At 41.2% G+C, this 13,637-nt stretch overlaps 1 protein-coding gene across 7 annotated transcripts in view; it reads left to right on the top strand.

Annotated features, from left to right (window-relative positions):
• NKAIN2 (sodium/potassium transporting ATPase interacting 2) overlaps positions 1-13,637 on the top strand; it is a 760,233-nt gene that overhangs the window by 720,874 nt on the left and 25,722 nt on the right. For 6 of the 7 annotated variants that reach the window (XM_077300384.1, XM_077300430.1, XM_077300422.1 and 3 more), the window contains one exon: positions 6,779-6,839. The exons of the other annotated variant lie outside the window; for it this stretch is intronic. In XM_077300384.1, the coding sequence (XP_077156499.1) occupies positions 6,779-6,839 (61 nt within the window). The remainder of the gene's footprint in view (positions 1-6,778; positions 6,840-13,637) is intronic. 7 annotated transcript variants of the gene reach the window in all.

Below are 13,637 nucleotides of genomic sequence, written 5' to 3'. Positions count from 1 at the left end.
TGAAAATATTAGTCTGATTTACTTAAAACCAATCATGTTTCGATCTGTTGACTTGTAATATGGTGTAGGGATGCACAAACCTGCAGATTTTCAAGTCTTTGGGGGGTTCTTTAATGTTTGAGGAAATTTGTATCATCTTACTAAATTATTTTTCAAGAAATGGGAAAGGTTATTGCTCCATGTTAGATCATCTGCTTGGCATGGAGAAATTCCCAAGTTCAGTTCCTTGAATCTCCAGTTAACAGGAACAAGTAGTAAGTGATGTAAAAGACCTCTGCATGAGACTCTGGAGAGTGGCTGCCAGTCTGAGCAGACAATACTGACTTTGATGGACCAAAGGTCTGATTCAGTATAAGGCAGTTTCATGTGTTCAAATCCCAATTTATATGATTCTTCCATGCAAGTATAACAGGGTTTTCCCCTTGGTTTATAGTGATTTCATTTTTAGCCATCTGGATCTATTCCGCACATGCTGAATAATGTACTTTCAATATGCTTTTGCAGCTGGATTTTCCTGTGTGAAACAAGAAAATCTTCTAAGGACATTGAAAGTGCATTATCCATTGTATACTGAATGACTGGTAAAAAAAGACAAACATCTTAAATTAGATAGCTGAAAGCAGAAACATTAAAAATAGAATAAAATGTGTTTGTCATGTATTTTTCATTCTTTCTGTTTACCAAATGTGTGAATGGCTTAATATTGCTTTGGCCTCCATTGCTTTGGCCTCAGCTCCAAAGCAGGGGGAAATATCTCTCCTTCGTAAGTTAATAGGGTTTTAAAAGAATTTTCTCGCCTCGCCTCTCGATTCTAGTCAATATTGTGTCATACAGCCTGAGTTTCTCCTTACTAACTGGAATGATCATTCCCATGCCAATCTTATGTTTTTTTAATCAGCCATTTTCCTTCAATTTAATTGCTACAGCTTTCAGTATTGGCTATTCTTTATTTCCAAACCAGGGACGCAACTTACGACCGTGCTCCAGGTCAGGAATTTAGGTGTGACCATCGCTGCCTCCCTAACTGTGGAGGCTCAAGTAAAAAAAGTAGCTGGCCAGGCATTTTACCATCTTCGCCAAGCCCGGCTACTAGCACCCTATCTGTCCCCCAAACACCTGGCCATGGTGATCCATGCGACGGTCACTTCCAGAATAGATTTCTGTAACTCGCTCTATGCAGGCCTGCCCTTTTTCCTGACCCAGAGATTCCAGTTGGTACAGAATGCAGCTGCTAGGGTCCTCACTGGAACACCATGGAGGACCCATATCAAGCCAGTGCTTAGGCAGCTGCATTGGTTGCCAGTTGTTGTCTGGATCTGGTTCAAGGTTTTGGTTTTGATCGTTAAGGCCTTACGCGGGTTGAGCCCCGCATACCTGAGGAACCGCATATCGCCCTATGCCCCCCGCAGGGCATTATGCTCTGTGGGTGAGAATTTACTGGTCGTTCCCAGCCTCAGTGAGGCACACCTGGCCTCAACCAGGGCAAGGGCCTTTTCAGTCCTGGCCCCGACCTGGTGGAATGAGCTCCCAGGTGAGCTGCGAGCCCTGCAGGACCTTTTCGCTTTCCACAGGGCCTGCAAAACGGAGCTCTTCTGCCAGGTCTACGGTTGAGGCCGGGTTAGTGCAGGAAGAGCAATTGGGGTCCCCCGGATGCCAACAACGAATAACATTCTGACCTGTCTCTCCTTTCTTCTCCCTCTCGTAGATGAGTAGGGGGAGGGTTAAGGGTTTCCGCCATCTTTGTTTTTGCTGCTTGATTTTTGTTATTATGGATTTTATGATAGTCCTTTTTAATGGGGGTTTTAATGGGCTGTGATGGGTTTTTAGCTGGACTTTTGTAAACCGCCATGAACCTCTGGGAGTGGTGGTTAATAAATTAAATAAACAAATAAACAAATAAATAAATAAATAAATAACCTGACTAACCATGTTTAAATCAGACGTTACACCCTGTGGGTGATTAGCATGATGGGGTTATTTCATGTTTATCAATGTGTTTTGTAATATAGAAAAACAGCTCAACAGACAAAGCAAGACATTATGTGTTTCAAAACTGAGACTACACATAAGGTTATATAATTGTCACTGATCATGGCCACTAATGCATCATATGGAATACAAATTTCATTGTGACACTTGTATATATTTATGTCTCTGTTACTATAACACTTATTATTATTACTAAACATAAAAAATATTTACTTGTGAAGCCGTTGTGCCTATTATCAAATAGTATAGAATGGAATTGTTTATCCATGATGGTTGCAAACCTGGGTTTAAACAGGCAAGTCATGTCTACTTTGAATCTCACTCAATGCCTATATTTAATACTATATTTTCATATAGGTTGCCATCATTTGGAAGGCATCTTGGTAGTAACAATCATTGCATAATGGAATGTTACCAGGTTAACCCCAAAATACCTCTGACAAAAGGTTATATCTCACCAAGAGGGACTACTGGAACACAAATGTCATTGCATTTCATGCCTCAATAGTGATTGAATTAACAATTACATCATTCAAGAGTTGAAATGAATTATTCATATGAGCATTTTGGATATTAATGTAGGAGGCAGGTGGATGCCATGAGTATTCCCTGTCCATTGCATTAACATCATAGATTCCCTGCATATTAATAAACTAATTAATGAAACACTTAGTAAAACTGATTTGTCTAACCAGTCAATCTGGGTCACAATGTCACAGGTCTTTTTTTCTTCTGTCTTTCCTAATTCTCCTTCCTGCTGCTGCTTGATTTCAACAGTCAGATGTCGTCCTACTCTTCTGATATACTTATAGTTATATGTTTAGCTAAGGATGTGGCAAATTTCATGTACGATGAGTTTGCATACAGTTTTGCCTTGACAGCTACTGGAGCTAAGTCATTTCTAGAACCTTATGATGGATTGTTTCAAATTTCTCCATCTAGTTACCTTCCACGTTTGGCCACATGACTCTGCTAATCTGCCTGTTTTGCCAATGGCTGTATTATGGTAGAAAGGTGAGAGTATTTTCTCCACAATGGCCATAAGATCAGAGAGTGCTGTTGCTCAGCCAACCAGCCTCCATACACCCAACTACGACTGATCTCCAGCTGAGAAACAGCAATGAAGGGGATGCTTCAGTGAGCAATTATAATTGGCTCCATTTTGAGCCATGCTTGACAAGCTGTGCTAAGGCACAGCAGTGAGTTTCTGTATGCTGGGCAGGAACTGGTGCTCTACAGAATTCAGCCAGTAGCTTATGTAGAAAATCCAACTGTTCTATTGTACTCCATTAATCTTTTCAGCCTGATTGAGAAAATGTCACACACTTGGAGCTCCAAAAGATCATGGTCCATTCTGGTGTAAAATACAGCATATACATCTTCTTCATTATCCAACATTAAAGGAACTAAGACAGCTCCTATTTGTGTGGAGTGCCATTTGCTCATTAGAGATGTACAAGCAGGGAATGTGCAAGGACTTGTGGAGAGCATCTCATTTCTCCTCCCTAGCAGCCTGCCCAGCCTCTCCCCTTTTTTGCTTCCTTCTTCCCTTCCCATCCATCAGAAAGCCTACCTCTAACTGCCTTCCTTTCTTCAGCTTTCCCTCCTTCCTTCCTCCTGGCAGCCTCTCCCTAGAAAACACTGGCCCAGTTGTGTGGTGTCAAATATGCAAAGGAGGGAGTACTTAACTTTCCCCTCCCCACACCATTCCCTCTTTCTCTTATATGGGCAGCCTCCATACCCTCATGTTTTCCTGCCTCCTTTTTTCTTTCACACCCATTAGCAGACCTACCTGTTATCTGCTCTTCTTGTAAACTATATTATTCATTTTCTTCATTTACTTATTTAATTAATTTATTTGATTTGTTTACCATCATTAATGGGCTAACTGGCTTTTGGTGGTTTACAATGGCAAAACAATAAAATACAATAAAACGTTACATGTAAAATCACAAAAATCCAAAATGGCAACCACAATAATCCCCCAAGAACTATACCCACCAGGATATGTCCTGGAATTGGAGGTCATCTGAAGACTATAGAGATCAGCTCCCAAGGGGAAAATGGCTGTTTTGGAGGGGAGACTCTGCAATGACATCTCATCTCCAGGCTCCTGTAGATGAAAGGGCTACTTGGGCAGGAGGAACTCTGTGGTACTGTGCCCCAGAGAGGTTGCAGGATGCCAGTCTTCAGTTGGGACCAGGTCATTTCCAGGCAAGAGAGATAAGTCCCCCGGGAGAAACAGACTACTTGGGAGTTGGGTTTTGCATCCCATGGAGGTGCAGGGATGCCAGCCTCCAAGTGGGAAACAAAGAGAAATGCTGTGTGGCAGTAATTGCTAATAAAAATAAACATCAAATAATTCCTATACTTGTCAAACTTTCTTCCTTCAATGAAAATATTTAATTGATAACAAAATTTGCTTCAAGAACTGAAAACATTTCAGTCTGTAAGTTCTTCAGTTCAGTTCAATATGAGAGTAAATAAAAAAAAGTTGTATGTTATAATCAAACATGAAAACATTGGTTGGCAAAGAACTTACAGAGGGTTTCTCAATTACTACCTCTGTGTCAGCTTTTCTCAACTTCTTTACCATTGAGAAACCCCTGAAATATTCTTCAGGCTTTGTGAAACCCCAGAAGTGGGATCTCCAGGTCCTAGCTGGAGGCCAGCGTCCCTGCCATTGTTCAGGGATGCCAGCCTCCAGATGGGACCTGGAGAACCCCCAGAATGAAAGCTCCTCTCCAGACTGCAGACATCAGTTACCTTGGAGGAAAGGGCTGCTTGGGAGGGGGGGTCTCTGAGTCATTGTGCCAATGTTCAAGGATGCCAGCCTCCAGGTGGAACCTGGAGATCCCCCAGAATCAAAGCTCCTCTCCAGACTGAAGAAATCAGTTCCTCTGGAGGAAACATCTGGTTGAAATGGGGAAGGGGGGCTGTGCATCACTCCCCTCTAAACGCACACAGAAGACAGAAACATCCCTTCTTACATTGCAAACTTTATTAACCACACAATAACTACTCCGTCTAGGAAATACCTGAGTGTCTCCCTCCTTGGATTGCTCTGAGAAGCCATTGGCTAGAAGGTCCAAATCTAAAGGAAAAGAATCCCATAACACTCAGTGAGCAAGTCAAAAAAGACTGATGCCATCTTCCTGGAACAGCTTCTTCTGCCTGTGCTCTAGCTACATCTCTTTAAGGCAATGGCAATTTGTACAGCTTGATGCAGTGGTTTCTAATGTGGCAGGCTGGATTTGATTCTCAGTTTTCCCACATGCTGGGCGACCTTGTGTGCCCTTAGTCACAGTCCTGTTTAGAAACTGTTATCACAGAGCAGTTTCTCTCAGAGCTCTCTCAGCCCCAGCTCCCTCACAGGGTATCTATTGTGTGGGAAGGAAGGGAAAGCTATTGTAAGCCACACTGAGACTCCTTTGGGCAGTAAAAAGCAGGGTATAAAAACCAACTCTTCTTCTACTGGGAAGGTGCTACTGGGAAACAGTGTCTCCCCCCTCCACATGTCCCCATGGGCTCACAGTGCTATACCCTGTCTGCAGTTTCCCCATCTTCCATGCCATTATTCTCAAATTTACTTTGAAACTGGCAGGAAGTTGGAGAGCTTATTCTTTATTAGGTTTTCCTAGCCGGGAGCTCCCTCCTGATTGGGGCTAAACTACAAGGATAGGCTATTACTGGCTGAGGGTTATGACTTACTCATGAGCAAGCATTCCCAAGGCAGGGGCCATGACTTACTCATGAGGAAGCATTCCTAGGGTAGAGGCTTTTCCTGTCCACCCTGTGCCACAAAGGGCCAGCAGTGGGCCATTTCTGGGCCTCTTGCAGCCCTTCCCCTCCAGAAGGGATGCAGAGGCTTGCTCCCCTCATGTCTTCTGAGTACAAAGAGGCCAGGGCAACTTACTGGCAGCCTGGCATGCTCTTGAGGCTGCTTCCTATTCCACTCAGAAAACTTCTAAACCGGCAGGAAGTTGGAAGCAGAGAGCTGATCTCCATATTAGCCCTTCCTGGATGAGGGATCCCTCATGATTGGGGCTAAACTACCAGGGTGGGCCATCTCCTATTGGGAGTATATTTCGGGGGGGGGGCAATCAGGGAAGGAGTTTGTCTGCATGCAATTTGAGCTGATTGGTCCTCGTTGGCAGAGTGCTCACCCTCTATTAGTGGCACGCTCCAGGGAGGGCCAATCAGGTAGAGAATAAGTTGTCTGCATGCTATTTGAACTGATAATCCCTCATTGACAGAGTGCTCTCTCCCTTTCTATTGGTGGCACACTCCCAGGGAAGGCCAATCAGGTAGGGAGTGAGTTGTGAACTTGAACTTTATTGTGTTTAGTGATGTTTTGGAGACTGGTTTCTCCTCCCCTCTCCTGTCTTTCTTTATAAAATGGTAGGCCTGGTTCACTGCTGTTTTACCACTGCTATAATATTTGTCCATTCATTACGTGCAAGGGGATATCATGTGGTATGTTAGAAGTACTGAGCAATGCATAATATTTATTTGGACTGCACTGTCATTGCACAGAAAGGTCCATTTTGAAATTATTGATACACTAATTTTTTCCTGATCCTTATTTCTGAGTGTCAAGCAGAAACAGAAGAATTTTGAAACAGCACTACAACAGACCAAGTAACATTATAGACATTCATCATTCTGCAAATATATAATTATGCTAAGGACTTACAATTTTCATAGAAAACAAAATACAGGAAAGATTATTAGTTCTTGTAACACATCACTTTCCCTCTGTATCTAATACCTTTCCATTTTGTTTAAGCTGGCAGGATTCATCTACGCCTGTTATGTTGTGAAATGTATCACTGAAGAAGAGGACAGCTGTAAGTACTAAAGGTTTATTACATGATGGTTGAAACCATTTCTTACATCATCCATCTCGCTCATCCATCCCACTCCAATATCATTCTGAATTATTTGTCATACTGTAAAACCAAGACTGGGGTTTTATGTCCAACATGTTGGACCAATCTGCAACTGCCTGAAGCAAATGGAGAGAGCGCAAAAATGCAATATTAGATGACAATTAGTTTTCCTGACATGAAATGCTACAAAACAACCCCTTCACCTCCAAATATTCTGCACGGGTGCAGTCTATTATTATACTATTGGTTTACACTGAATGTTCAGCTCCTGTAAGCTGGCTGTTGGCAAGAACTGGCACACCAGTTCATTGTAAAACTTACATCATAACTGTGAAGTCAGGCAGTCCTCTAAGTTCATGATGCTTCCACTATACAATTAAAAATTGCCATGGAAAAGGATTGATGCGTGTGGGTTTCTACCAGGTTAGTTAAGCTAATAAACCAAGTTGAGTAGAAACAGTTTAGCTATGTCAATTTTGACCTTGATGTTTGAATAGCTACTCATATTGTTCAGATTGTCATTAATACCAGTCAAGCAATCTTTATATTTTTACCATTCTCCCATATTGTAAAAAGACGAACTTTAAAAGCCAATACAGATACCGGATTGGATCCATTGTTTCCCTTTCACTAAATGAGCAATCTTCCTTCAGTTAGCAGAAGGAAACCATTGGCTCAAACCTGTCATAGTGAAATATTGTAATCTTCAAAAAAACTTAATTAGCAGAAAATCACAGTTACGTTCTTCTTCATAAGAAGAGCGTCTATTCACTGGTAGTGTGAAGGTAGGCCCCGTATAAGAGAGAGATATGTTGGCAAACCTCAAAGCGAAATGTTATAGTACTATATTAGGATATCAGTTAGGGAAAGAGACATACAAAGGGAAAGGAAACACGTTGTATCACACCCCCTCCCTCTTTGATTGCTTTCTCTGGTTTTAATATCATACAGTTGTTGTCATTCTAATGTCATTGGTATTATTAGCTGTAACAATTTAAAACCACTAAAATGTCAACACCTTTTTCTCTCTCGGTGGGATATAATCTTATCCAAGGATCTTGTTTTTCAGAAATCTTATTAGAGCTACATTTTCTTAAAATTGCACAGTAATTCTATTACTTTGAAATATTCATTTAATCAGTGTAAACTCTTTGCAATTTGACTCCTCTCATACAAGCTTTATGTCAGGAAAATCCAACAATTCGATATGGTGTTTTAGGTTTTTTTTTTTTTTTTAAGTCATTAAATATTTAGTTGTTTAGTGAAAAGCTCTAGAGCATCATCAATAAAACAACAGACTTCTGGTATTTGTTGGTAACATGAAATTAAAAGACAAGCCTAGCCACTTCACTGCATCGTGCAGGCTCTTCTCTGCTCAAGGAAGCAGAGTTTGTAGGGAACTGGCATGCTCCAAATCTCACCACCAGGAGTGTACAAAAAATGCAGTGCAGCGGGCCAAGGAGACTCCATGTTGGTCCATACAGCCATAGCCAATTTCAGTGTGCTTGACTGCATCTTTTAGTGAATATTCTCATTTCACCCAGGCAGGGTTATTCAGATAGACGTTGTTTAAAAGTATATGTTTTTAATTGTATTTCATTGTATTGTTTTGTTTCTCAATTCTCCATCATCTAGTTAGAATCATAGAATTAAAAAATCGAGGGGGCTAAAGTCTATCCAGTACAATCCCTGGCACCCTGTTGTCTTACTCAAAGAAGTAACACTTAATTAGTGTCACAATGCTAGCAATCATTGTCTGTGCTAGGTAGTAGCCCCCTTTCCTAACAAAAAATGAAACTAGAAGGAACACTTCACTAATAGGGAAGTTCTATGCAAAGCTGTACCCTTCTAAGCCCATTTACTTAAGAAGGATTTAGAAGGGGATCCCCACATCCCACCTGGAGGCTGGCATCCCTAATGAGACATCTGAATATTAGTTAACTTATTTCAGATCTAGTTGGTATAGGCCTGCCATCCTCCAGGTGAGCCAAAGAGTTCTTCTGGAACTCTAGTTAACCTGGAGGAAAAGGCAACTTTGGAGAATGAACTCGATAGGACCACACTGGACCCAAATCTCCAGGAATTACCCAGGCAGGAGTTTGCAGCTATAAGCTAGTGGCATTTTTGCAGTCAAAAACAATGCCAACATGTTTTCAGAGAATGAAGAAATGTCATTATTCTAGAGTTAAATTCCAAACATTTCTCCCAACACCACACAGTACTTATGTAAAAATGTTTAGCTGTAGCCACTTACTTTATACTGTATTCTCTTTTTTGAAGCTCTGTTCAATTTCCTATATAGTCTTACAGAATTTTAAACAGTTGCAATACTATGTTGCCTATGCAATAGCTTACAATGAAATGATTGAAAATAAATACTCAGAAACAGAACCTTTTATTTAGAAAGCTTAAAGGATACAGAAATAGAGAGCAACCATTACATTGTCAGAGAGCAGTTTGATATTTGGATCTGTGTTTCTGTTTTGTATGCAGTTTTCTCCTCAGGGATCCTTTTTATGTAGCTAGAATAATTCAAGATCATGCAAAATTTGCAGCCTAACAACTGGAATGCCATGAGATGACTATCGCTTACATTATTTTGGTCCTCTAAATGGTTCCTGGGGGCAGGACAAAAGCCTAGAAAAAACCAAATATATGCATGTATTCCTTTAATACAAATACAAAACACCTCACATATGATAATATTTTCCCAGCAGTTCAGCAGTCCTTTGATAAGAAGCTGATGTAGGTAAACTGAGGTTAAGCAGCTGAAACAAGATGGTAATTTTCTGAGTTGCCTCACCTCAGTGACTCTTCCAGCACTGCTTGCTGCTTGCTAGAGAACTGGCCTTTATTATGAGGTAAAGTTCAGGTATCAACTTTTGACTATGGGAAAGTAAAATAATTCAGAGTCCACCCCTCTCCCATAATAATCCAGATATTTTAGATTATATTAATACAAAAATCAGATTTCTACCTGTTGCCCAAGTATGACTGAGCTAAAGCTTAAGCCCTGCACCACAGATGTAGAGCAATGACACTATAGCCAACAAGAGTATAGGGTTGACAAATAGTGCCTGGAAACCAATGGAGGGTTGCAGGGGTGGGGAACCCTCGGAGAAAAAAATTAAAAAGAAAAATTAAGGCTTCACTACGTACAAGAAGTTCTGACCATAGAAGAGTTGGAATTCCTAGAGCTACCTGGAATGACAAAGGTAGCCCTAGCAGTCCTCAGAAACTCTGTGGTAAGAGTATCATAGAATTTCTGGTCATTTCTAGAGCTAACCTTGGTTGAGTCTGCATGGAGCTTTTTATTCACTCTCAGCCTGAATAAATCCCTCCCGTCTGCACTGAATTCATTTTCCATTTTGATTTTGGGTGCATTAAATTTTCCCTCTGCAACATGCGTGATTGATCTGTGGTGACCCTACTTTTTCCCCACGATATCCAGGAGCAGATATAATCCGTGATATTTGAAAAACCACCACTAGTATAAGTGTAAATTTCTGCTTTTTCAAAGTTAACTTCCTGCTCTGTGCCTGCAATGCATCTTCCTTGACTGGCCAGGGTGTCAGTTCAAAGGCTTCCTGGTTCCTGGTTGCAAGGCTTCCCTCCCTGTTTTAAAGTCACTGCACTCCAGAAGCCCACACTTCTCTCAGCGGAGATTTGCCTCATTCTCTGAGAGGCTGCTGCTTGCTTGGGAGTCAAAGGAGAAGAAATAAAGCACTAATGCTAGCTGGACTTTACCCAACCCCCTCCCCCCACTAGTTCAGGAAAGGTAGTTCAGCTTCATGACCACCGCTCCCCTTCCCCCAAGCCAGGTTCAAATTGATCTGAATTCAGCAGGATCAAGAACAGAAAAACCAAAGTAAGTGCAGAATCAGCCCTTGCTACCTCTTGGTAATTCTAGGAATCATCAAGAACTCTATGGTCAGATCTTGTCACAAGTAGCCAGTTTAATTTTTCTTTTTAATTGCTCTCCCAGGTTGCTGTCCTGCCACAACCTTCTCATCAGTTTTCAGGCCCTGCCGGGCAATTCTGAAATTGGCTATAATGGCATTGCTTTACATTTAAGTTGCTAAATATGTGGAAGAGATCATGGCCAGCCCATGGTGTTTCCTTCCCAAAATGAAATCTTAGAGATATGGCTGGACTAGCCATGATTCCTTCTCTGTGTGTTCAAAGATCATGCAGAAAGAGATTGAAATCTCTGTTTGCAAACATTCCAGGAGTCTAGTAGGCAAAGGTACTTCCTGGACACGCTGGGAAGGATGGTTACACAGGGAATTTGAACTAGTGTTTCTCAAAACAGAAGCTCAGCATATAATAACATTCTAAGAAATATGGTGGATTGGAGAGTACTCCAAATCAAAAGAAAGAGAAATTAGGCATAACCAAGCTTTTGGGTGTATCAGACTAGTTTTCTGGATCCTATTCATGATATGAAGTAAAAGATTGTTTCCAAGTTTTTCCAGTAAGTGAGGAATCTAGTATTTCCTTACAAATTTTTCATGCTTAGCAGCAAGGCCCTTCTCTTTTGGCCTTTTTGTGCTCAAAATCAGAAGCTCTACAAGATGCTCTCCTTGTGGAAGGATGGGAATGATGCAGCATACTTGAATGGTTCAGTTGTGCATTGGTCTTCTCAGAGAGAGATCCGTGCTTGTGAATCATGATGCATAGTTAAGCCAGCTGCTGAAAATAATGTGCCTGAAGAAGAGTTGGTTCTTATATGCCACTTTTCTCTACCCGAAGGAGTCTCAAAGCAGTTTACAGTCACCTTCCCTTTTCTCTCCCCACAACAGACACCCTGTGAGGTGGGTGAGGCTGAGAGAGCCCTGATACTACTGCTCGGTTAGAACAGCTTTATCAGTGCTGTGGCGAGCCCAAGGTCACCCAGCTGGCTGCATGTGGGGGAGTGCAGAGTTGAACTCAGCACGCCAGATTAGAAGTCCGCATTCCTAACCACTACACCAGACTGGCTCTGTAGAGTGCAATAGTGATTCAGAAATTGTGTTGGAAGTATGAATGTCTGCAACTACAAAGCATCTCTCAGCCATGTAGTGAAAAAGCAGACATATCTGTGGAAACAAACTGACTGGCTTCCTATAACCTGAATCCCAAATTTCCTGGGCATGTAAATTTCACAATATTGTTCAGATCGTTCCAGCATCTCGATCAGACAACCCTGCCCTCAAACAGAAACAGACAATTGGATCAATTGGTACATTGTGACTATGAGAAACCTCAACTTAAAGCTCAACTGAAGTGCAGCTGGTTTAAATAATAGTAAGCAATTAGGCTGAAGACAAAATCAGCAGTGGCATTTTATAATTACAATTAATTTAAAGGTTAATTTCCTTTGGTGCTAAAATCTTATTTAAAACATTTACCAGGAAAGGAAATTAGGATGTTACTATCAAGATGCATGGAGTGCTTCTGGGAATCCATGCCTATTATCAGTAGAAAATTAGGTTAGGCTCAAAGTGGGAATTTCAATTCATTTTAGTGTATAATAGATGGTGATCAGAGCCCAGAGTTGGAGGATTTTGGTTAGGGGAGACTGTAAGATTTGCATTTCCTTTTGTTTGAGGGATTAATTGCATGTTTTAAACAAAAGGGCTGGGTTTCTATGTGAACAAGTACAACATGAAAAGAAAATTGGTTATGGATTGCTGCCTTTCTCACTAATGAAGTTGATGTTAAGGAAATCCCTTAGAGACACAGTTGTGCTATGAAAAATACTATTAATATATAGACTCATACACTGAAAATGATGCTGTCACTCGTGCCCTATATGTCAATGTGCCATCTCTCAGTCTATCTGGCCCATTTGGCCCCCGAACATCCATCACTATCTCCTTAGGGAACTGTCAAATGTGAGTTTCAAAACACCACTAAATAATAGTGGTGTTTTGATGAGGGAAATAATGTTGCCATTTGGGTGACTCAATGTCACGGTGGCATACAATGCAATCATGGTAAGTTAAGGGGTTAGTTCCCACAAAGAATATTGTCCTTTTCTTTCATTTTTTTCTTAATCTTATCACTTTAATATATTTTTAAATGTAGATTTGTTTTAAAGCATATTGCTTCTGATAGCAAACAGAACCTGCCGTAGAAATAAACTGGTTCATTAAATGGCTGCAGGTCTCCCAAAAGGCTATAACTCCCCATTAAGAACAAAATTAATTCCACATCCGCACTCTGTTGTTTTTTCAGTCACTCAGATACTGGTATTAAGAAAGCGATTAGCTTAAGTGGGAGCCTTTATCTATCAAGCAGACGGGTCTCATTCATTTCTCATATTGTTGTTTGGGGGGGGGGGAAGGATTGGATAAGCAGTTAAAAGAACACAGAGTTATCCATGGTTTAATGATACAGAGGACTGGGCTGGGCTGGGATTTCAGCATTCCCTTTACCAGGGGTTAGCAAAAGTTGGATGGATTGGGGGTTGAGGGAGGAAGAGAGAATGTATGTGCAAGAGGGGAAAAGAGTAAAAGGAACATTAGTCCATGCCCCACTTCTAATTGCTAGTGTTAGCTGGTGATACATCCATGCCAGCCCTAAGTGGCATAAGAGTCCAAGTCCAGTGTGGGACATAAGCCCACATCTCATTGGCCACTGTTACACATCTTCCCACTGCATGCTGCCTTATTTCACATTCTCTTCATCCACCCCACCCACCCCCCGAAAATAGCTTTTACAAGTTAGCAGGATGAAATTGTTTTGTAATAGTTAAAGCAGCAGCCCTTTGTC

Source organism: Paroedura picta, chromosome 1, assembly GCF_049243985.1.
Source record: "Paroedura picta isolate Pp20150507F chromosome 1, Ppicta_v3.0, whole genome shotgun sequence".
Taxonomy (NCBI): Eukaryota; Metazoa; Chordata; class Lepidosauria; order Squamata; family Gekkonidae; genus Paroedura; species Paroedura picta.
The sequence above is the reverse complement of the archived record's forward strand: the minus strand, read 5'-3'. Positions and strand labels throughout refer to the sequence as shown.